This window comes from Ambystoma mexicanum, chromosome 9 (genome assembly GCF_040938575.1).
Source record: "Ambystoma mexicanum isolate Mex_15411 chromosome 9, UKY_AmexF1_1, whole genome shotgun sequence".
NCBI lineage: Eukaryota > Metazoa > Chordata > Amphibia > Caudata > Ambystomatidae > Ambystoma > Ambystoma mexicanum.
In genome coordinates this window covers 749,441,406-749,467,225 of record NC_090931.1, presented here as the reverse complement: position 1 = coordinate 749,467,225, position 25,820 = coordinate 749,441,406, and the positions used below count along the sequence as shown (strand labels likewise).

The following is a 25,820-nucleotide window of genomic DNA, read 5'->3' as shown; positions in this document are numbered from 1 at the left end:
AATCCATGCCAGATCCATGCTGGAGAACAACAGTTACAAGTAAGTAACTTGTTCCTTTCACTGCAGAAAGATATACTCAAGAAAATGTAACATCTCAATTCAGAATTTGGAAAGGTAACTGCTTAAGCGCATCCCTCTAATAAAAGGTAAGCTTGTGTGGCTGTTAGGGAGAATTCTCAGAAATGTGCTAATTCCTCTATACCTTAGAGACCCCCAGCTCTTTTGCTGGACTCTAGGACTTTTTCATTTTTTACCTGGAGAGAGTGAGACCCTTTTTTCCACTCTCTCATGTATTTTCATGTGATTTTAACACTGTTTCTTTTGGTTTTTGGAGATTGACAAACTCAATGGTCATCTTTTTACATTGTGACACACATCACCTTCAGTGCAGTGGTGCAGGGAAGTCTTTCAGATCTTCCAAGGTTTAAATACCTTCTCTTGGATAAACTGCTGTTTCCAAGAGCAGTAAAGTGAAATTGACTTTACCTACAATTGTAACTTTCTAGAGCCAGCACACACTATCTTACAATAGTGGTTTACTTTTTACTACCATGGTGTGTCTTTACCGCGGGCTGCGTTCGCAGCTGCAGTAAAGCACCCTTGGGTGCCATTTTTGTCAAAATGGCCCCAGTCTTCTTTTTGCGCCATTTCTTTGCGGAAAGGTCCTTCTTGAGATTTACTTTGTGCGCCAAACCAGGTCTGGTCCCTTTGTTCGTTTTGTCTTTGCCGGGATTCACTAGTGAATCCCGCCTCTGGCTCCAGGGTGTCTTGCAGGGACAGGAAGTGAGGGAGGTGCCCGAAACTCCCTGTGCTTAGTCTCCTAGGAGACAGGAATGCACTCTTAGGTGATTGGCCGGCTGGCTGTCTGACAAGGACAGCCACCCTGCTGTGTGACTGACAGCTAGGCTGGAATGAATGGGAGAAACCTGCATAAAAGGCAAGGCTTTTTGGCTTGGAAGGCAGAGTCAACCACTGGATGAAGGAATCCAAAGATGAACTTGGAAGAGATGCCTGCTGCAACTCCTGGACCATTGGTTTGCCCGGTGAATCCCTGCACTGTGCTGAAGCTCCGAATTCGCCTCAATTAGAGAAGCCCTCCCTGTATTCAATGACATCTGCTTATAGGCGGAAACGCCGGCCACACGACGAAGGCCTAGACTAAGGCCCTGTTTGCCCCTGTTCACCACAGGGCTCAGAGGGCACAAGCCATCCAAACCTGTCCTGCCAACTGCTCCCTGGACTCTACTACGGCAACAGATTCAAGTGATCCCATCTCTCTGCTCCTACTACCACACAGGTGCCCGTGAGTACTCTCCCCACGAACTACCGCCCCTGAACCTGCCTACCAGCCAAGTACTCTAACGCATACTCATATTTATCACATGAAGCGGGTTGTCACTCTCACCTCCACATGCCCGGCCACGTACCACATGTTATTGTTTTCCCATATGCAGCTAGCGGAATCCACGGCCAACCTACTGCTCTGTCCCATTACTAAGTTGAACCATCAATAACGCCCTCCTCTGAGCCATACCATATCACTAACCTTTTGCTACATAACGTATGGTTGCCAAATATGCATATATCAGTAAACTTAGTATGCCACCTCATAATCCTACTCTCTAGGAATGACACTGTAAAATGTTTTGCTGTATTTTGTGCTAGTCCACTTACTAACATATAGCCACAACGCTGGACTGCCAATTGTGCATGAAATGCTATTCCTTGTATGCCAGTTCGCCATTCTATTTGACTAGTAATACCCATGTAATTCACCTGTTTGTTGCTTATTATGCGGGACTGCTATTTCTGTACCTAGCCATTACTCTGTTACCATGTAATCCAACCTTGAGCTAAGCTCGCCTCCTGCTACCTCCTATCAAATACGGTTCCCATATCTATACAGCTTCATAAAATCGTGCTCCCCATCTCACTCCACCCGTAGCCTCGCCACGGCTGTGCTCTGATTGCCCAAAGGTAACAACCTACTATGTTACCTGCACAACTTCTACACCAAATATGGCCAAACGCCACCATCTCATGCTTCCCTGCTCAGACCTGATTCCACCAACTCCATTTCTGCCGGCCCTTAGGATAAATGAGTTTCAATTCATGCTCCAAATCCACTCTACCCAAATCTCCAAGTAATACCCGTCTCAAGCCCACATCTACAGTTGAAATCCCCTTGCTCACGCCACCCACACACCTAAGAAACTGAAAACTTGGAGCTCGCACATCCAAAGAACCTATCACCAATCACAAATACACTGCTAAAACCTACAACACACCAGCGCACCAAACGCACACAGCACAAAGATCCAGGAACACATCACCATACACCCCGCTAACATCTCCAAACCTAAACACAGCACAAATAAGAATACACAAAACCAACTTGTTCTATTAATGTGAGATCAATGAAAGCCCATGCCACAGAAATACAGACTTAATCTCTGTCTTGGAGTTCGATGCACTAGCAATTTCAGAAACATGGCTACATGAAGCCTCCGGACGAGCCATATGCCAGTCCCTACCCCCCGGGTACATCATCCTCCGCCAGGACAGACCCACACACAAAGGTGGGGGAGTTGCCCTTATAGTCAAAAACACTTGAGGCTAGACAAATTAAATCTGCCACATCAGACAACTTTGACGCCGTATCTATGAAGATCTGCTTCTCGACTAACAACACCATGACAATGCACCTAATCTACCATCCTCCAGGCCTTCTTCTAGACTTCCAAGCCAATCTCCTACACCTCATAGGCAATGACCTCAAACCGAACACTAGAGTCATACTCTTAGGAGATTTCAATCTCGGCTACCAGGATGCAAAAGACAAACATAGTAAAGCCTTTGCTAAAGCTCTCTTAGACCTAGCACTCATCCAAAAAGTTGACTCCGCCACCCATACCAAAGGACGCATACTAGATTGGCTATCTGACCACAATTGCGGTGTAGACATCAGCTCTAATACACCACAACCTAGGACAGACCACCATCTCATCCATATCCCAACAAGTGCTGCAGCCCCACAAAACCTTCCCATGCCAGCTGCACTCGCTAGATCAAAAAAACTGCTCACTAAAGAAAGAATCCTCCCTCTCCTAGAAATCTCTGCTTTAGCCTCACCACTTTCAAACAACTGCACAGAATTGGTCGATTTGTACAACTCCACCATCAAAGAGGTGATTGACACAATCACCATGCTAAAGAGAAAAAAAGCTAAAAGACTCTTTCACATCAATTCTTGGTACAACCAAGAGCTACGTGACCTTAAAGTACTCAAAAGACACGCCCTCAACAAATGGCAATCCTCCGCAACCACCTCCACTCGTGACTCCTACCTGGCTATCGCTAAACAGTATAGAACTGCCATTGCCACAGCCAAAGCGGCAGCTTACAATACCAGAATAGACCATGCCAAATCCCACTCAAAAGAATTATTCACCATCTTCAATGAGCTTGTCATACCTCCCACGTCCAAACATCAAACTGTTAAGGACGAGAAATGGTGTAGTAACATCCAGAAGGCTATGCTGGACAAAATCGAGTTACTTAACAACAAAATCACAACTAACTACGCCAACCTACCTCAGGCCACCCGCACAACAAACGCGGCACCTAACTCTAAGCCCACTATCCCTCCTGACAGCAAACCACATCTGCCATTTACCATTAGGAATGTAAGTCTCACTTATAATGAAAACATAAAACCTTCACTATGTAAAGGTGACGTTTGCCCAGCAAACATAATCAAAGACTGTTCTGAAGCAATCACACCCTTCATTACAACTTTTATTAATGCTTCATTTGCCTCTGGCGCAGTACCCTCTTCCCTCAAGGAAGGATGGGTTCGGCCACTACTAAAAAAAGCCCACGCTAGACCCTGACTCTCCAAATAACTACAGCCCCATTACGACTGTGCCTTTTCTGCTGAAAATCCTGGACAAGGCTGCATATCTCCAGATACAAGCTTACCTAGAAATACACAACATCCTAGGAAAGAGACAATCTGGCTTTCGTCCACGGCATGGCACTGAATCAGCCTTGCTTGATTTTAAAAAAACAACTCCTAAGCAATATGGACAAGGGCAAATCAGCTATCCTCCTACTTCTCGACCTGTCGGCAGCGTTCGATCTGGTTGACCACAAGGTCCTCAAGACACACCTCACAGACACGGCTCACTTCTCCGCTGAGGCCACCACTTGGATCACATCCTTCCTGGATGGCAGAGCCATGAGGGTGTTCTCTGATCAAGCATCAGCCACCCCATCCCCGATCAGCTGTGGAGTACCTCAAGGCTCCTGCACTTCCCCTACGCTCTATAATCTATTTACCCTACCACTCTTTAATGACCTAGAAGAATTCGGCATAACCTTCACCAATTATGCCTATGATACACAAATTCTTATCCCACTTTCTGGTGACTATGAACAAGACCTAAAAACCCTGCAAGACACCTATGCCGTGATCCAGGCCTGGGTGGCAGCTAATGGCCTCTGTCTAAATGGGGACAAAACCGAGATCCTACTGGTTGGTACAAAAGAAATCCTTAGGAAACTAGACAGCAAATATTGCAACTTCAAAATAGAGAATTCAGTAATTACAGTGTCCTCTTCTGTAAAAACTTTGGGAGTGTACCTAGAAGCAACCCTATCCATGGATAGACACGTAAGCTATGTCTCCTCAGCAGCAGCACTCACAACAAAAATAATCAATGCAGTAAAACCTCACCTATCCACTGAAAACTGCCTCAGCATCGCCAGAGCCACTATAGGTGCTAAACTGGACTATTGCACTGTCCTCCTACTGGGCACATCCGCAAAAAACATTAACAGATTGCAAGTTACACAGAATAACGCACTGAGAGCAGCACTCAGTATCTTGTTTAAGACCCTCACCATCACCCACAGATACCTATTTCAATCTGCTCCAATCTACCTAGCTGAACGTATACATCCAGTGCAGAGACTCAGACCAAAACGAGACATGTACACACACACTCTCAATTCCTACCTTCAACAGAACCAAAGCCGGTGGGTCAAGTTTTGAAGTCCTAGCACTAAAATCTTGGAACTCACTACCACCTAAATTGAGATCGGAAACCTCACTCCTGGCCTTCAGAAAAGCACTGAAGACCACCTTATTCAAATAAGCTTTCCTTCCTGCGCCCCTGTTGGAGGGGATTGTGTCCTCTGACGTATTCCACATCTATGACAGGTAATGTCCACAGCTGTGCTGCTTCGGAACATTTTCGGCAGAGGGCGTCCTGCATCGATGACGTCAATCTGTTGTCCCTCGAGGGTCGACGTCACCGGATGTTATATATAGGACGCACGGCGCCCGTAGCCTCAGTTCTGTTTTTTTTCCGCAAACGTGTTTGCTTCAAAATCTCAGCGCGCTCGATTTTTCTCTTCGAAAGCGATGTCTTCGTCTTCTTCTAGTACCCCGAAGTCGGGCTTTAAAAAATGTCAGGACTGTGGTTCGAAGATGTCCATTACGGACCCGCACGACATCTGCCTCTGGTGCCCCGGCGAAAGCCACGCCACCAACGACTGCGAGGATTGCCAGTCCCTGATGTCTAAAGCCTTGCGGGAACGTAAGAAGAAATTGAAGGTAGGTAGGGTGTCGGAGCCCCGTAAATCAAAATCCGCTGGGCTTTCGACCAATGACTCGAGGGGTGACTCTCCGCTTCGACGAAAATCCAGGGGGTCTGGGTCTAGGAGTGGTTACGCCATTCCTCTGCCTCATCGAGGCATTCTAGGAAGCGCCGTCACCGGTCGCCTTCCCCGTCCTCGTCGGAGGAGGATTCTGCCAGACGGTTCACTTGTCCCACCAAGTCTTCATCGCCGGCCGAATGGGAATCATTCCGCCGGCAGATGTTAGTGATTTTCGAGTCGCAAGGCACAGTTCCGTCCACGCCTTCGAAAGAAGCCGGCAAGGAATGGGTTCGGTCCACCACTCGCACGCCTTCGGGCAGTAGGAGCGATCATCGGGAGCCGTCGATGTCCTGCTCGGACAAGGGAGATCGCCATAGCCGTGCCAGATGCAGGTCCCGGTCCTCGACGCCATCGAGACAGTCGGAACCTGTGAAGCCTTCGAGGAAGGCGTTGACGGCAAGCAGTGCCATGTTTCTCGAGGAACATTCTCGAGGCTCCGCCCTCGAAGATGTCATCGACGCCATCTGCGCCGTGTCTGTCGAGGGACACTCTCGGGGCTCTGCCCCCAGGGAAGTTGTCAACACCGTCGGCACCTCGATCGATGTTGACGCCGATTCCCTCGGCGCCCTCAATGCCTTTTGTGGAGGATTTGCCAGAGGTGTCCCCGAGGGCTGCGGAACCTCTGAGGAAGGCTCTTAGTAAGTCTGTGAGGTCCGTTATTGTGCCCTATTCTGTTCCTAATCCTAGATTGGAGTTGCAAGACATTTCAGAGGTTGAGGAACTGCCTGATGAGGAGATGGTTGTGCCTCCTGACGTCCCTGATGATCTTTTGTCTGGGCATAGTCAGTTGGAGGAACTCGGTCAGTCATTGCATGACGCTAGTGGCCTTGACACCTCTCCGGAGGTGGAGTTTGGCCGACCTGAGCCTGGGGCGCATGCAGATTCCTCGTATCGGCGTCTCATGTCAAGGGCGACCGAATACTTGGAGTGGTCTGCTCCACCTGTTTATTTTGCTCAGGATGACTTGGCGGACATCCTGGATCAAGGTCCACCAACTGACCCGGTATTGCCATTTCACATGGCTGTGCAAAGGAGGTTGGCAGCGGCTTGGACTGCTCCGGAGAGTCTACCGGCAGTTAATAAGTCGCTTCCGAAAAAATACTGTCCATCCAGTGGTGGCCCCTGCTACTTATCGATGCGCCCTACTCTGGAGAGTTTGGTGGTGCAGGCGGTTACGGCCTCCTCGAAGCAGGCTGCATACACTACCATCCCTCCTGATAGGGACGATAAGCTCTTTGATGGTTGGGCGAGGAAGGTATTTTCAGCTGGGGGTATGGCGTTGAAGGCGGCCAACTCCACTTGTGCCTTAGTGAGATTCACACACACTCTGTGGAACTGTGCGTCTTTGGCGGCTGAGCATATTCCCAAAGGGGAGGAATGGGATGGTTTCCTAGCCCTTGTGCAAGGCCATGTCCGACTGTGTCAGCCGGTCCATGGCTGCGAGCACCGTGATACGCAGGTTTGCGTGGTTGCGGAAGTCGGGGTTTGCTCCTGATGTGCGATCCCGTCTTCTGAACATGCCCTTTGATGGTGTTCATCTGTTTGGCAGCAAGGCTGACGAGAGCCTTGAGAGGTTGCAGACCTCCAAAGCTGCAGCAAAGTCTTTGAGCACTGCAGTACGTCAACCTCCAGCTTTTCATCCTAGGGGACAGCAATGGAGGGGAGGTTCCTTTTGGTACTACTCTTCTTTTGGTAGATCGAGGGGAGCTGCCAGTCAAAGGGGCCACCGTAGGAGTACCCTGGGTGGAAAGCAAGGTACTCGGGGTGCCAAAGCCGCTCGGGCAGTTGCCTCTTTGCCCTCAGTCACTGCCACAGCCGCGTCCGCTCAGTCATGAGGCACATGGTTCGCCGCTTGGGGGCAGACTTGCAGAGCATCTTGGAGAATGGCGGGCCATTACTTCAGATGTGTGGGTTCTGGAGATCATAGCCTACTGTCTTCCCTTCCGGCAGAGGCCTCACGACAATCCACCGCACCGTGGGAAGTACAGAGGAAGTACTGTTTACTGGCGTGCCGTGCTGTGTTGGGATTGCTTTGGATTGATATCGAGCATTTTTCTCCATTCGCTGCTCATACGGAATTACGTGCTTCAATTGGCATTACGGCAGGAGGAAGACTTTCTGCTGAACACCTTGGACTGCCTAATCTAGTGGCACTAGAAGAAGGTGACATTATAACTTCCTGTGCGCATAACAGGCGAGCTTGGCGTGCCATCGTGCACGCGTGAACCGTGTATACTTAGAGTACAGTGTGTGCCTAGCCTAGCCTGTCTATCTAGTGGTGCCTTCGTGCACACGAAAAGTGCGTTAACGCTGTGTCTTTGTGGATTGAAATCTTAGTTTACTGATTGGTTCTTTTGTTTTGTCTCCTTCTCTTAAAGGACTGATTTGGCTGGAGTCCGCCCTCTGTGACGGCCACTCCTCTTGGCAACCTCCTACTTGTACCCAGCAGCCAGCGCACTCGCGCGCGCACCGTGGGAAGTACAGAGGAAGTACTGTTTACTGTGCAGTGTGCGGTGGGCTGGCTGCTGGGAGGCAAGCTGGGCTGAGTGTATTAATAGTAAACTCGAGGCGTTGAATTGGTTACTTGAGTACAGGGTAATCACCAAATTCCTTGTTGATTGATCATGGTGAATGGTCTACGTAGTGGGCGAAAAATACACAGCAAGATGAGTAATGATATCAATGATACCTTGATAACACATGCAGAGAATGAGGAAATGGGGTACTTTGAGAGCGAAGAGAATGATTTATCTATCAAGGTGCGAACGTCGGCATGTGTAGAAACCCAGGGGGATATGTCTGGCAACATAACGCTGCCCGAGACATCGGTGGAAAGCACTCCCGAGAATAATTCTGAATCGGCACTAGAGACCTTTAAGCTCAAAGCAATGAACCATGATTCTGATAATGGGGTTCTGGGTGAAACCTTACGAGAGTATGGGAAAGATGAATTACTAACGAAAATGGGTATCACTACCACAAAGCCTAGATTCTCCGATGTATCAATCATTGCTTCTGCTATTGAGGAATTGTTGGATAGGAGGATGCGTTTTTCTAGAGGGCCCTCCACCCCAATTAATGCCAATAAGTACTGCATGGAGGATGTACATGTGCACATTGACTCGGATCTAGTACCTCATATGAAGGCCCAGGGGCATACTCTTTGCGATGACCAAATTGGTAATAATGATGTGAATAAGGAATTCAAAAAGTCAGAGACTAGCTCTCCCTCAGAAGTAGAAATTCCCTCTGAAGGGACTCCTAGGATGTCGGGATTTCCTCCAGCACTGGTACCCTCCCCTGTTGAACCACAAATAACTTTATCGGTTCTAGAAGGTGAGGCAGAACGTAACCTAATTGAGTCCTCAGATATCGGAGCTGAGTTTCCGGTATTGTCTAGGATCCTTAATTTACTAGATAAAGGACATGACCAGGCTCGTATCCAACTTGGATATTCACACAGCATGCTAACTGACCTGCTTACTAAGGTCAACAGAATAGAGGGGTTATTGTTCACTTGTGACATGGTAGCGGCCCTCTCTAATGGTAAACAAAGGGAGAGCCCCTTATCGAAGAACAAAGCTTCTCAAACGCCCGCTGACCCACGATTGGGACCTATGGCGACAACTACCTTTGCTGCAGTTACTGCTGGTGATCATACCAAAAATGATACACCAGCTGCAGCAGAAACTAAACATCTCACTGAGATGGTATCGGCTAATGCAGCGGCCATACAACAGATACTAGCCACTATAACAAGGAGCAGTCCAAGTGCACTACCTGTGGATGCTCAGATGACTAGTGATGATGTGATCGCCGCTCCGATCTTAGCGATACCTAAGTTAGCAAAAGAGGAACTTTTGGATAGTCCCTCAGCTTTAACCAACCATTGATTTGGAAGATGAGGCTCAGTTATGTCAGCACGATTTGAAAACGCTCACGAATGAGGAACAGGTATATGAACCTGTCCTGTCAAGGAAGCAGAAAAAAAATGCTGCTGAGAGCAACAAAACGTAAAATTAATCAAGCAAAAAACATAAAATTAAAGAATCATCAAACTCTCCCTAAAGTCACTTTAGACTCATTGAAAGTCGAGCCAAAGAACTTGTCTCATGAAGAAGAGAGTATTGATCTATTGCAATTGAATAAAGAGTCAAGGGCAGCATTGAATATTGATGTAACACACAGTCCTGGTGACTCTCAGATGTCGCCGATTAAAAACAACACAGGAAGAGACTTGGGGGGGGGGGGGGGGAGATTGCTGTGGGAGAGCATGGTTGTTCGCCCAAACAAAAACAAACAGACTTGATAAAGTTCTTTCCTGCTCTATACATGAAGAAGGCCTCCAATAAAATCAAGGTTGCAGCCACCAATAAAACCATGAAAAAAATAAATCTACTCTGAACAATTCCAAGATAACCAATAATGGACAGGCAAATTTGGATAAGCCATTGATGACTTACTCCCCCCCTAGGGTGGGACCCTTGCTTAGTGGCATTAAAGATCTTGCATATAAAGTAGTCACTGACGATGGGGAGGTAGTTGAAGAGCTGGTTGATTTGCCAGGCAAGCATACTACATACATGGACCTGAATACGTCTAAAATAGAACCCCCAAGCCAGACTTATGAGGTCTACTCTGAATCCTATCCTAATGATCAAATGGCAAAAAAAGACTGAATGTTCCTAACACCCGAGACGCCACCTATCATGGGATGGGAAAGCAAACAACAACATTTTCCAAAAACGAGCCTAAATCGGTCTGCAATGCTAAAGGCCTTTCAAGAAATCCCAGCATTACGTACTATCAGAAGCAACGATATTGATTGGGTTCGTTTGGCACACAACAATCCTACGCGGATGATATGTGGCTATCAGTCACTTATCATCACAAGACTGATTTGGGCTCAGCGAGAAGATCTGGAATTATTGGAATTACATCCTTGTCTCTTTAATACCAGTGAACTCGCGGAAATTTTCATTGCAACTATTCCTGAATCCCCGCAAATACCTAATGCAGTGGGTTCTCAACCACTGATTAATGAGGAGGTGCTGAAGCAATTTATGAACTTAGCAGCATCCCTTACGGGTATGATGAGTATGGGGGCGTTGACTCCATCTGCCCCGCACACAAAATTGGGAGGCAAATAGGATGAAAATCTGGGGATTGGGATACTTTCCTGGAACTCATGCGGCAGTGCTTATTTAAGGTTATGGAATGAGTCTTTGGATAGGGACAGTTGCCCAGGGATCTGTTTAATACAAGAAACTATGTCCATGGGAAATCTAGTCCTAGAAGGGTTTGATGCTTATCAACAGCCGGCTAGAAGAGGTGATCAAGGCCATCCAGCTGGAGGCCTTGCCATACTGATTGATAAGCAGTTAAAATTAGAATCTTCTATTGTGTGGGCTGATGAAGCTTTATTGGTGGTGGGAATTGCATGCAATGATCTAGTAGGCAAGAGCTTTTGATTGTTGATTTATATTGGAATGAGGTCACGGTTTCTTTTGAAACAATTACTAATCGACTGAACTATATCTTTGAAAAGGCTTTGATGCATAAATTAATGTTGAATGTAATAATTGGTGGGGATTTCAATTCCACTTGTGTATTCATAGATAAGAATGGGAAATATGCTACGCATGATTCGAAAAAAAAATCCCAGGTAAATGGCTTAAAGTGGCTGGAATTCCTTCTCTCATGGGACATTCAATGTGTTCCTTTTAAAATGGGAAGCTCCCAGTATACCTGGGCTAGAGGTACTTGTGTGTCACTTATTGATTACATCTTTGTTTCAACGGGGCTATTAGAACTAATGGACCCTATAGCAATTCACAATCTTGGGAGGGGAGATAATTTATCCTTGAATTCTAAGCTTAGATTAAATGTTATGATTTCCGATAACATACCTATGCTTGATGCCATTGAATTCGATCGCGTAGGTGCCACTCTTAAGTGGACTTCTAGCACTTGCAATGAAGTTACCAACAAAATTGAAAATGATACCTTGATTAATAGGAGTTGTGTGTCTAGTGGAATCTCGTGTGTCATCGCTGAGATCCAGAACTCCATTAGAGTTGCACTTCACATGGCTTGTCTGATGAAATCTAAGGCCATTAAGCCTACATTTACACATCGTCATCAGTTTAATCTAAAAGTAGTTGCATTGATGAAAGATAAAGGGCTACTGCTTAGACAACTTGCCAAAACTAATTTTACAACTAGTGAATTTAATCAAAGCAAAGCTCAAATCAATATGACCTATAAAAGACAACTAAAAATGATGAGGTATGAACTGATAAATAGGGATAATCAGCATCTAATTACTCTATTATTAAAGAATAACACTAGACAGGTGTGGGCTACCATGCGTACCCTGTTTGATAATACGGAGTCAATTGGAGAATCGGCAATATCTGCAGCAGTTTGGATGGCGTATATCAAGGCTAAATTTACCAAACCAACTGCGTTTTGTGGTTATGTGGATATCTTAATTTTTAGGCCAACCCCATGTGGTTGTCCTTGGACGACAGATGATATAACTACGATCATTAAGAATTCTAAAGGATCTAGAGCCCCAGGTCCGGATGGGATTCCTCCTTGCCTGATTAAACTTAACCCGGATTTGTGGGCAAGGATTCTCAAAATAAAATTCGATGCGATTTACTCCCTGGGCTACATTCCAAATTCGTGGTGTATGGCCAATATCATCCCAATTTACAAAAAGGGCCAATTGAATGAACCGGCCAATTATAGGCTGATAGCTTTGATGGATGCTGCAGCGAAGATCTTTACTAGCTTGTTACTTCAACATATTAACCAGCACATCACAAAAATCAATCTTTTATCGAAATATCAGACTGGTTTTCGACGTCATATGGGATGTCAACTTAATGCAACGCTTATTGCTCATGTATATCAACAGACGAAATCTCATAAGGCAGGCCCGGTATACATCGCGTCACTGGATCTTACCGCTGCATTCGACTCTGTAATTAGACATATTTTATGGACAAAACTGATAAAATTTGTTTTTCCAGAGCAGCTTGTTGCTATCATTGCTGCTCTACATAAACAAACCACTTATCGTATTCGTTTGACAAGAAATGGGGCATTCACCGATACAATGTCCACCGAGCTCGGCCTCAAACAAGGATGTAACCTTGCTGCGGTTCTATTTAACTTATACTTATTAGACTTGGACGAGCAATGGAAGGATGCCATCATTTTTCCTGTTAAACTGGGGGTAACTGCGATTAATTGGTTGAGCTTTGCAGACGATTTATTATTATTTACCGTTTGGGCTACAGACAAAATTGGCCTTATTTCATTCCTTTGCAAGTAAACACAATCTAGAGATCAATCTCAAAAAATCCTTCATAATAACATTTATTGAAGGTCGGAAAAAATGTATTAAATTTGATTGGGGTCTGAATGGTATTGCTATTCCTACATCTACTGCCATCCGCTACTTAGGTTATCAACTTGCTAGTTCATATTCTTTAGAGGGGTGGAAGACAATTTTGTCTAATAAGTCAAAAATGCTAACAACGCAGATGAAAATGATTCATCATCGTCTGGGGAAATACTCCATGATCCCTATTATGAAATGTTATGCTCAAAAGATTGAAACAATTTTATTGTATTCTCTAGATATATGTTTGCTGGATGTGGAATCTATGCTTGATGTGATTCAAGGTAAAATGTTGAAAACTGTATTGGGTTTGACTCTTTCCACCCCGAATGCTATTGTGTGTCATGAACTGGGCTTATTACCATTATCGGTGAAATGGCACTGGCGACTTCTTATGCACTATGGAAAAATGCTAGCCCCCCCTAAAGATTCACTTTATGAAGATCTTGAAATTATGATAAAGAAAGGATACCCTCCGTCGTTTCTAAAATTTAGGACTAAGATGGAGGAGTTGTTAGCTAGTGCCATGATCCCTCGGGATGATCTGGTACTGCGCTTGCCTTCGTGCAAACTTAAATACTGTAGATACCATTGGTGTCCATTGATTGATAAAATCAATGAATACCAAACCTTTGGTGAATATGCGAAATTTACATGGCAGTGGGGACATCGACCGAAGTACCAGACCATCTTTCCGTGTGAACGAGCCAGGAAGACGTATCTGAGATTTCGTTGGAACCAGTTACTTACGAATGAGAGACTGATGTCCTGGAAATTCTATAAGAACTCATTTAACAATGGCCAATGTAGATTCTGTAATGGTAATAATACTATGGAAACACTGAAACATCTTACAGTCTACTGTTCATTTTTTTAACCCATCAGAACCCACATACTTGGTAGATACCTCTATACAGTATCTAGCCTAAGCAGAGAGTCCCTTTGGCAAAGATGCATGGCAGGTACAAACCAAAGTCTCATTATTTGTTTAACACATTTTTTAATAATTCTTGAGCAAAAACTATCTGAAAAGCTACTAATTGTACCTGATCAATTACCATGAATTGCATATTAAGTTTGCCTCTAAAGAGGATTATTATGATTGTCTTAAACCTTTGTGGAAGCTTGGGCAGCACATCCTAAAGTAGAATGCTTAAGTAAATGTTGCGTTTCCTATTGGCGACTATGTACAATATAAAATGAATTGAGGATTATATTTCTACTAAGGTCCATCGAGTGAACCTTATAGCTTTATTTATGTGAGATAGTGATGTCTAACTATAGACTAAGTTGGCTTACTGCTATTTGTGATGTTGATGTGTAAGCAATTGTTTTTATATTTTATGGAACTATATTATGCAGTGATGCTATTTAATATTTACTATGTGATGGATTGTGTTTGCTATGACTTAAGTGTATTATTTGAGATATTGTATTGTCTTTTTGTCTTGTTTTTAAAAGAACTTTGTAAAGGTCTGGAAAAAAACCATAAACAATAAAAAAAAAAAAAAAAAAATCCACCAGGGAAGCTCTCTTTGAAGTGTCCGGATCCGCTCCTTGCACAGGAAATAATATACCTGCTGGAGAAAGGCGCCATAGAACTGGTGCCTGTAGCGGAGAGGAACAAGGGATGGTATTCCCCTTATTTTTTGATCCCGAAAAAAGACGGGGGATTGAGGCCCATCATGGACTTGCGTTGGTTGAACAAGCTCCTCAGGTAGGACAAGTTCAAGATGGTAACTCTTTCTCAAGTCCTCCAGGCCCTCCAACTTCAGGATTGGTTGGTGTCTACTTTCATGTGCCAATTCATCCAAAGCACAGGAAGTACCTGAGGTTCGCGGTTGGCGACTCGCATTTTCAGTTTCGGGTCCTGCCGTTCGGATTGACCTCCGCCCGAGGGTCTTCACCAAGCTGATGGTGGTGGTGGCAGCATATCTCAGGAAAGGAGGGATTCACGTCTACCCCTACCTGGACGATTGGTTGATCAGGGCGCGCTCTCCCGAGCAAGCCCTGGATCATCTGTCCGTCACCTGCCACTCCCTTCACAAGCTGGGCTTCTCCCTCAATTTAAAGAAGTCCCATTTGACACCTTCCCAGCGGATCCAGTACATCGGAGCAGTGCTCAACACATCCCTGGGGCAGTGTTCGTCTACTCAGGTGAGGGCTTATCACATTCTGCAGATGGTGGACAAGTTTCAACGTGCCCAGAGTCTCCCAGCGTTCGAATTCTTGAGGTTGCTTGGCCTCATGGCATCCTGCTTTTTCCTGGTGCCAGAGACCAGGCTGCGGATGAGAACTCTGCAGTGGGCTCTCAAGATGCAGTGGTCACAGTTCTCCGGCAGGATGTCGGATCCCGTTCAGATTCCTACCTCGGTCGCCCAGGATCTTCTATGGTGGGCCGACGAAGGCAATCTAATGAAGGGAGCACCATTTTGGCAGCCATGGCCTGAGGTGACGATCGTGACGGACGCATCCCTCACAGGTTGGGGAGCTCTTGCCAACGAGTTGACAGCCAGCAGACGTTGGTCTCTGTCGGAGTCCAGGCTCCACATCAATCTGTTAGAGCTGGGGGCCGTCAGGCCAGCCCTGAAGGCTTTTCTGCCATCTTTACGGGGGAAGAATGTCCTGATTATGACAGACAATAGAGTGACCATGCACTACCTCAACAAAAAAGGGGGGGCACGGTCTCTCCCCTTGTGCAGCGAGGCGATGCAGCTCTGGTTCTGGGCCATCAAGCAGGAAATTCCGATCTCAGCAGTTCATCTGGCCAGAGATGAAAATGCGGCGGCGGACGCTCTGAGCAGGCAGAGCACAGTCTCTCACGAGTGGGAGCTGGCTCCGAAAGTTCTTTTGGAGATCTTCGCCCTTTGGGGAACCCCACAAGTGGATATCTTCACCACCAGTGTCAACAGAAAGTGCGAAGGATTCTGCTTGCGGGAATTTCCTCCAAGGGGAGCTTTAGGGGACGTGTTCGTAGTGGAGTGGTCCTTCCCACTGCTGTATGCGTTTCCTTCAGTCCCCGTCATTCCGCAAGTGTTGCGGAGGTTACAGAGGTTCGGTTCCCGAATGATCCTTGTTGCTCTGGCATAGGTCCGGAGAGCGTGGTACCCGGACCTTCTAGACATGTCCATCTGCCCTCCACGCCGTCTTCCCTACCGAGACAATCTGCTCTCATGGGAAGGGGGTTGGGTTCTCCATCCTGAGGTCAAGTCTCTCAGCCTTCATGCTTGATATCTGAAAGGTTGCGGTATAAGGATTGGGACCTCCCCGAAGACGTGATGGAGGTGTTGCTTTCAGCCAGAAGGCCTGCAATGAAATCCCTGTGCCGTTGGAGAAAGTTCTGTGACTGGTGCAGGGTACAGAATGTGGATCCTTTTCCAATGTTCCATTCCTTTGGTTTTGTCTTTTTTGCTTTCTTTAGCCCACAAGGGCCTGCAAGTGGGTGCCATTAAGGGTTACCTGGTGGCGCTGTCCATATGTAAGCGCTCGTCTGAGGAATGTTCTTATTTTAAGATCCCTTTCATTTCTCAGTTTCTAAAAGGCTAACTAATGTGTTTCCACCGTCGCCTTTCCATGTGCCGGAATGAGATTTGAATTTGGTTTTAAAGTTCCTAATGGGAGCTCCGTTTGAGCCCTTACATTCTTGTCCGTTGCGACTGTTGTTCTTTAAAACTGAGTTTTTAGTTGCGGTTACTTCCGCACGCAGAGTGAATGAGTTGCAGGCACTTTCCCCCAAGCCACCCTTTACTGTTTTCCATAAGGACAGGTTTATCCTGCGGGTGCGGCCTTCTTTTCTTCCGAAGGTTGGGTCGGAATTCCATTTGAGCCAGAAGGTGATTCTTCCGGCGTTTTATCCTCCTCCACATCCTGATAAGGAAGAGGAGAGGCTCCATAGGTTGGATCCTAGAAGAGCTTTGAGTTTCTATCTCTCACGGATGTCCCGGGTCAGAGTGCACAATCAGCTCTTTGTAGGTTATGCTGGAAGACACTTGGGCCAGGCTGCTTCCAAACAGACCTTGTCTAGATGGATAATTTTAACCATCTGTGAGTGTTACCGTTTGGTGGGAAAGGACCCTCCAGTAGGCTTACGGGCTCACTCTACTAGGGGTGTGGCTGCCTCCACTGCTCTACAGAGGGGCGTTCCTATTCTCAATATTTGTGAAGCAGCCACATGGGCCTCTGTCCATACCTTTTGTGAGACACTATTCCTTGGACTCCATCCATGGGCAGGATTTGGCCTTTGGTAAGGCAGTGCTCTATTCAGCCATTTGATTGGGCATTCTAAAATTGTAAATTCTTTTCCCACCTCCATAAATTGGTACTGCTTTGGGAGTCTGTCATAGATGTGGAATACGTCGGAGGACACAATCCCCTCGAATAACAACTTACCATATCTGGTAATGTTCTTTCGATGGATGTTCCTCCGACGTATTCCACATCGCCCTCCCAGCCTGCCCCTCTACTGAATTTCTTATGCAATTGCAGCTTACGTTTTTGCAAGCCTTTCTGCAGTCATACTGGCAGGAGATTGGTGCCACACATTCTGGGGGGAAAAAATACTATAACTGAGGCTACGGGCGCCGTGCGTCCTATATATAACATCTGGTGACGTCGACCCTCGACGGAGGCCCTTTGAGGGACAATAGATCGACGTCATCGACGCAGGACGCCCTCTGCCGAAAATGTTCCGAAGCAGCACAGCTGTGGACATTACCTGTCATAGATGTGGAATATGTCGGAGGAACATCCCATCGAAAGAACGTTACCAAATATGGTAAGTAACTTGTTCTTCCCATGTAATCTTGGAACATGAGCAAGGTCTTTAACTAAGCCTGTTTATTGCTTCTTCATTATTGTACCTATGTCAATGTTAACACTATGCTATGACAAGTGAGCCCTCTGTAACAGCGCCACGATGCCCCAGGGCAGTTGCGCTCTTTAAAAATGCAAATAAATATATAAAAATAAAGGAAGACTTCTCCCCTTGAGTTGGTGAGACCAATAAACTCCATAGTAAGCCACCTAGACATCCGGTCGAAACTGGTTGCACTTCCACTGCAGTTGCTGCTGGAACCGAAGAGCCAGGGAGAGGAACACCAGTTTGTGTGCATTGCTTTTAAGTTGGTAGAGCTCCAGGAAGATACTCCTGACTCCCATGAAGCAGGACTGACCGAGCCTGAGCCACATCAACAGAGTGCTGGACCCCAGATGCAAGGAAAGCCCATCTCGACAGCCAGAAACTGTGGTGGTGCTATTTGCGGTAGACGCAAGGAGCTGAAACACCGAATTGCCACTTGTTTGAAGATTGCTGATTGCTGTCGGTGACCATCCCATTGCAGTGCAGGAGTCCCCAGAAGTCCTCCCTATTGTCCCCACGACTGAGGCCCAGGAACACCAGGATCTGCAGAGCTGCACAAGAACAGAAGTCATCTGCTGCATTTTTCTTCTATCATCTTTTCATGTGTGTTACACAGCACCCTCAGTGCAGTGACACAGGGAAATCTTTTCGACTTTCCAAAGGTTTAGATACCTTCTCTGGGATAAACTACTGTTTCCCAGAGAATGTAAAGTGAAATTGACTTTACTAGTCTTTCCAAATTCTTAGCCCCAACACACACCATCTTACAATGGAGTGCTGGAGGGGTTACATAGTATCCCCTGTGTCTAAATACTCATGTAGCAGTGAAATGCTACCCTTTTCAATTGAAAAGGCTGGTGGCAGTGGTTTTACAACGAACAACCATGATTTTTTCCGACCGCGAACACCGGTAGCTAAAAATCACGGGAGTCATGTTTTTCAAGATGGCGCCTTAAGCCCCTTTGTTTAAACAGGTCTTGGTCTTCTTTTTTCGCCATTTCTTTTTGGAAAGGTCCTTCTAGTGTTTGTCTCTGCGCGCCAAATCAGGTTTGGTCCCTCTGGCATCCGAGTGTCTGGGGTGGGCAGGAAGTGAGGAAGGTGCCCGAAACTCCCTGTGCTTAGTCTCCTAGAAGACCCAAATGCACTCTGGTGTGAGTGGCTGGCTGACTGTCCGGCAAGGACAGCCACCCTGCTGGGTGAGTGACAGCTAAGCTGGAATGAAAGGGAGAGAACTCTTTAAAAGGTGAGGTTCTTGGACTGGAAAGCAGAGTCGACCACTGGAACGAAAGAATGAAGAAGAGCTGGAAGAGGACGGCTGCGGCAACTCCTGAACCTTTGGTTTGCCCGGTGAAGCCCTGCTGCAGGTCTGAATTGCCAAGTTCATCTCGACAGAGAAGCCCCTTCAAGGACGACTTCTTCCTTTGAGTTGGTGGGACCAATGAACTCGTAAGCCACCTGGATACCATTCTCGAGGCTGGTTAGGATTAACCAGGGAGAGGGATACCAGCTTGTGTGCTTTAATCTACAGCTGATGGAACTGAAGTGACTCCATCTTGTTTGCTTTTTTGACTATCCCGTGCAGTGCAGCAGTCCCCTGACGTCCTCACTCTTGTCCCCACGACTGAGGCTCAGGAACAGTGAGATCTACGGGACCTACCAGGAACCAACGTCTTCAGCTGCATTTTGTTCTTCATACTAAAATACTGTGCCAACCCGATTGAGAGAACGGCACTCTCGTGGTGAAAGTTCTTGAAACTTTCCCAACTTACAGGCCTAATAAGCTTGTGACCCGACTTATGATTCTTTTTCGCCTAAACTACTTCTGAGAACTTTTTCAAAGACTTTACCGTTTGATACCAGAACCTTCCTATCCAAAATATTAGCCCGTTGACTTTGGCCTGGCCTATTGACTTGAATTGAACTCTTCCGGTGAACCAAAACTATTTGCACTGTCTAACAAGTATATGCAATCTATTCTACTTACCATGTCCCTTTTGCTCACTTCTAAGTAACTGAACTGCCATTTATTTGGCTCCTATTTCAGAGGAGCTGAAACTGTTTCAAAATCTTTTGTATTGAAGTGTATTGGTATATAATATTAAGTTGTCTCCTTCTAGTGAAATGTTTTCTAAATGATTGTGTAATAAATTAATAAGTGTTTTACCAAGAAACCTTGAGTATAAGTGTCTACTTGAACCACTGTGATTGAAATTCCCCTGTGTAATTTACTTGTACTGCTCACATTCACTCTTGAGATAAACCTGGCTGCTCAGCTCGCTACCAAAAACTGTGTGGTACAGACTTATACCAAAGGTTGTTTTGGCTAACACCTGTAGTCCTAATTGTATGTAATGATCACAGAGGGTACTGCATGCAATTCTGCCTAACACTTATCTGAACACTGACATTTTCTTTAGGCCGCCCCATAGGTCCCTGGAGTGTTCTGCAAAAGACTGTACATTTGGCTAATAGCACTGATTTATTCTGTATTTTAAATCAGTGTTCCACTTCTGTCTATGGAAATGTATTAAGGTACAATTTATAATTGCTGGTTGTTGTGTACCACTTTATCTACTTGAGTGTATTGAGACCATACAGGTCTGGTGAGCATAGCGCAATTCTGACTTTTGGTGACTCGCTAGGTCTTATTGTAGATTGTTAACCCCTTTAGTCGCTCTAGGTACTGTATCTCTGTTTGGAAATATTTCTCTAAATGCAACTTTCCATCTTTCCATCCACTTATGGGACCCCCCATTCTTTTTGCTTTTTGTTGCAGTCTCCTGACCTGACTTTTGCCAGTGGAGCACAACCTTCAGCTGCACTCCACTGGGTTTTTGCTCATTGTTCCGGGGAAACTGACACACCCTTCAGGCTGCCAGTACTGAGACACTTTGTTTCTTTTAGTCTTTCGACTTTGTTGCCACTTTGGTAACATTTTATCATTGTGCAAAGTACATTACTGCACCGTGCAATGGGGTCCCTGTGTTTTTTGGACCTAGTCATCCTGTAAGGATTTTGTGGTGATTGTACAGCATGCCTAGGAACAGACTGTTGGCAGCAGAAGCTTTTCTTTGTATTTTTCCAACTTTTTTCCAAGCCATACCACGCTTTCCGCGATTGGCTCATGACTGCGATTAGTTGGTTGTCCTAAATCTGTTTATGTCCGCTTATGTATTGTTCCCGGTGACTGTTTAATTTACTCCCCTCCACAACCTGGTCAGAACGTCCCTCAAACTCCCCCCTTTTGTAAGAAGCTCACTGCTTCCCATCAAATCTGATTTCCTATCTTTTGTATGTTCTTTTGTGATCAAAAGAGCATTGTTCCTCCTGTAAATAAATAAATATTGTCTGTCATAGCCATGCCATGAGGTCTTTTGTCTGTTTATTTGGCCATTTTGTCCTTTGGCCTTCGCCCCTGGTTTTCATGACTCAGGACTTCTTATTTGGCCATTCATTTGCCTGCGAAAGCTGCTTCTGTCACAGGCTCCTGCGGGTCATGTGTGTGGGTACTGTGGGGAATCCTGCGGACTTCTCACAAAGACCCTACTAGGTGGCCAGGAGTTGGCAGCCGCTGCCTGATCCTGATGGCGGGGGTAGTATTAACAGGGAGGATCACCTCAGAGGACAAGGGCCCCAGGGGGACAGGAGGACTCTGTTGGATGAGACGCGTATTTATCTTCTTCAAAGGATGAAATGACAGCGCTTCTGGAATATGTAATGACTTACTGTCAGAGGGACGCTTTCTTTCCCAAAGCCAAGTGCTTTGATGTTGATGAAAAATGTCATAATCCATCATTTATTGGACATAAGAGCTCCTCCAATAAAACCATCCACAGACATGATGGTGTAGGTCCCTTTAATATACAGGGGAATGGTAAAAACAAATCTCCCAACATTAACATCTTAGAATCTGAAAACCTTAAATCTGTTGTGAGTCAAAACTATTCATTAAGTCCTTATAACACTCTTATTGAAGATATAATTAAGGATAAACATGAGAATAATATATTTGGAAATCATAGTCAAAACAGAAAAGGGGATATGAACATTGAGGACTTCAAGTCCCACAATGCTCAAAGTACTGGGACGAAGAAGAGGGATGCAGAGGCTCAAGATTCCAAGTGGCAGTCTTATTACCCTAATGACCCACACCTGAGGGAGACTCAGAGGTACAGAAGCCCCTGTTAGGTACAGATTTGGGGTAGTGCTCTTAGGGAGCCCTACAACAATCTCAGCTGCCTGGCAATAGGACCCAATCTTTGGTATAAGTCTGAACTACACAGGTTGGTAGTGCAGTGGAGCAAGAAACTCAAGGTTTCTTGATTAAAACAATTATTTATTTATTTACCGGTCATTTATATAAGCCTTTTTTAGAAGGGAGCAATATTATAGCAGCACACAAATACCTCCAAAATGCACACTCTTAGTTTCTAAATCAGCAAGCACCCATTGGGGATGCCACACAGATACTTCCTACACCCTTAGGTGACATCACTTGTTAGGAGACTGTGGACGTTGATATATTACTTTTAGCATTTAGAATAGCACTGAGAGGTGTCAAAGAAAAGGTCACTCAGAACAAACAAGGGATCACAATTATTCTTAAGCAGGCAAATACTTTTCACCCTCCCCAGTGTCAGAGGAGAGAAGAGTCTTTCAGTGGAAACAGGCTAGGCCAAAGTCAATAGGCAAAAGTATTTGTAGCTGAAGCACTTCTTGCAGGTAAGTAGAACAGTCTTTGCAAAATGTTTTTAGGAGTCTTTAGTGAAGAAGAAGAATCAACTTAGGGCCACAAGCTGTTAGGCTTGTGAAGAGTAGAAACAAATCTACAACAAGGGGTAAGTTCTCTTAGACTTTACAGTACGTTTAGTTAGAAGAAAAGCAGCAGATGACTTCTGTTCCCGTGCAGCTTTGCAGATCCTGGTGTTCTTGGGCCTCAGTCGTGGGGACAAGATGGAGGACATCTGGGGACTCCTGCACTGCAATGGGACGGTTACCAACAGCAACCAGCTATCCTCCAACAAGTGACAATTCGGTGTTTCAGCTCCTCATCAGCTCCTCACGCGTACTGCAACAGCACCACCGAGGTTTATGGATGTCGAGCCGAACTCTCCTTGCATCTGGGGTGCAGCACTCTGTTTAGGTGGCTCAGGCTCGGTCAGTCCTGCTTCCTGGGAGTCCGTAAGATTTCATGCAGTCTCTTGGTCAGCTTAAAAGCAACACACACAAACTGTTGTTCCTCTCCCTGGTGTTGGGGTTCCAGCAGCAACCCTGCGGAATTTCAACCAGCTTTGAGAGCGGTGTCCAGGTGGCTTACTTTGGAGTTGATTGTTCCCACCAACTCAAAGGGAGAAGTCGTCCTTGCAGGGGCTTCTCTGTCGATGTGAATTTGGAGTTTCAGCACAGCAGCAGGGCTTCACCGGGCAAACCAATGGTCCAGGAGTTGGAGCAGGCGTTCTCTTCAAGTTCTTCTTCGTATTCCTTCGTCCAGTGGTCGACTCTGCCTTCCAAGCCAAAAAGTCTCACCTTTTAAGCATGTTTCTCCCATTCATTCCAGACTGGCTGTCAATCACACAGAAGGGTGGCTGTCCTTACCCTCTGACTCTGACTCTGTGCCTTACATTTCCCCCAGGAAAGGGTTAATTTACTTTGCAGTGGAGGGTGTTAAACCTACTTAACAGTTTCTGAATGAATTGTTAACCTCTTTTTTTATTCTTGTATCCAAACCTTTTGCACCAAACTCACTATTGCTCTAAATGTAGCAGTGATAAATCAGTGTCCACAGTGTCCTAGCTATTTAAGTCACCTGAGGGTGTAGGAAGTGTCTGTGTGTCATCCTCAATACGTATCATCTGATTTAGAGAAACTAAGAGTATGTTTTGAAGTATATTTAAGCGTTACATATCTGTTGCGCCCTTCTGAAGAAGGCTTATATAACTGACTGTTCAATTAATAAATAATTGTTTAATCAAGAAACCTTGAGAGTAAGTATTTATTTGTATAACTGTCACTGTGAAATCTTACAGCTCACATTGACCCCTCTTGAGATGAGCCTGGCTGCTCGACCACTCTACCAACTTGAGTAGTACATGCTTATACCAAAGGTTGGGTTAACTATTGCCAGGCGGGCAAGGCTGGTGCAGTCTCCCACAGGGTACTGCATACAATCATGCCTTACAATCCTCAAACCTAACCCCACTAAAACACCCAGAGAGAGCTGTAGAGGTCCGAAATGAAGTTATGGTCACTAAAAGCTTGTATTTCTCCCAGTATGCAAAAGTGGGAGTAAGACGCACAATGCCTCTTACTCATAAATATCTTAGTAACCTCTGTGGTTATGCACTAAATGTTTCTCATTCTGCGAATACATGTTTATTAAAATGTTATTATTTTGTTGTCATCAGTTTACTCTATTTGTGCAAATGTTTAATGATTTTGACTGTGTTCTTAAAAAGTGGAAAGATGGTCAAATAATGGGGCTTTCCGTTCTTTGTATAGAGTCTACGTCAAGCAGCTACCTCTCGTCTGTCAATGCTGATAATTGGCCAGGCAATATAAGACCTCTTGATCTATGATCTACTGGAGCCCATGCTATCTGTCACAATAAAAAAATAAGTCTGTGTTTTTATTTGCAGCAACTCAAGGAACAGAAAAACGCAGGGAGCAGAACTAACGAGGTAAGAAGATTGTTTTGCTTTTAAAAAACCTCATTACATCAATATCTGGGATCAACTGAGAAATGTTCTTTGCATAATCGCTAACAATGGAACAAGCATTCAGGGGCATCTGTTGATTATTTCTTTTATTTATGTGCCTGATCACACTCTTTCAATCATTATTTTGCTTAGAGCGAATGAATGTCATGTTTCTGCAGCCCATACAGTTGACATCTATTGATGTTTAAAAAAATCAAAAGGAGCAACAATGTAATGGAAATGCCCAAGCTCTTCTTTCCAAAGTCATACATGTGTGGCTTAAATTGATTTTAGGTTTTGCCTAAAGCTAGGAAGTCAAGATTAAGAAGATGGGATGATGGCCTTCTCAAATGAACAAATCTATGACAGTGCTTTGGCCATGTCCTTACCCTCTCCACACTCATGCTTTGCAGGCATTGGTGGCTCACATTGCAACAGGACATCCCATTGGCATATTTATGCTGTCATTCAAATTTAGCAAACATGATGTATGGGAGACAACTCTGTTGATGGTATTTGATTACTGTTATCTGATTGATGTATTGTACTTTGCTTGATATCTTGATGGAGGGATCCTGAATTGTTACAAGTTGACATTGCTGGGTGAATAAATCTGTCCTTGTATTTCTTCTCTGCAGATTATTAACTGCATTGACCTTTCTAATGGCGTTTAGTGATAACTGAGCATGTATATTTCTGATGTTTGTTAATCTGCTTAGAATCACATGCTGTGCATAGGTCCGACATCCAGTGGTCACTGCGGAGTATTGCATCTTGTTTTTCGTAGTCGAAAAGGGGACGTCGACCAGGCGTGTCTGAAACACTATCCCTATAGTGACCTGCGTTGTACCCACAATCCCTCACGCGTCGAGGTCCCTCAGATTGTTTTTTTCCGCCCAGCTTCTGGTCGCCTTCACGCGGAGCTCCTCGAGAGACATTGCAACCCTCGACCTTTGGTCGTTTCTTCTACGAAGATTAATACAGCACTCCCTCGACGCAGTGTAGCTGTTCTCCGCCGAGCAAAATCGTCGACGGAGGGTCGAGCGGAGGAAATCTTCGGCGCTGCCGAACACGTGGCCTGGCCTCGCTGGCCACATACAGTAGGGAGAGTGGGGTCGTGGGACATCTC

General features: G+C 45.5%; 1 protein-coding gene across 3 annotated transcripts in view; it reads left to right on the top strand.

Annotated features, from left to right (window-relative positions):
- STAT1 (signal transducer and activator of transcription 1) overlaps positions 1–25,820 on the top strand; it is an 876,601-nt gene that overhangs the window by 439,574 nt on the left and 411,207 nt on the right. For all 3 annotated transcript variants that reach the window (XM_069615679.1, XM_069615677.1, XM_069615678.1), the window contains exon 14: positions 24,632–24,673. In XM_069615679.1, the coding sequence (XP_069471780.1) occupies positions 24,632–24,673 (42 nt within the window). The remainder of the gene's footprint in view (positions 1–24,631; positions 24,674–25,820) is intronic.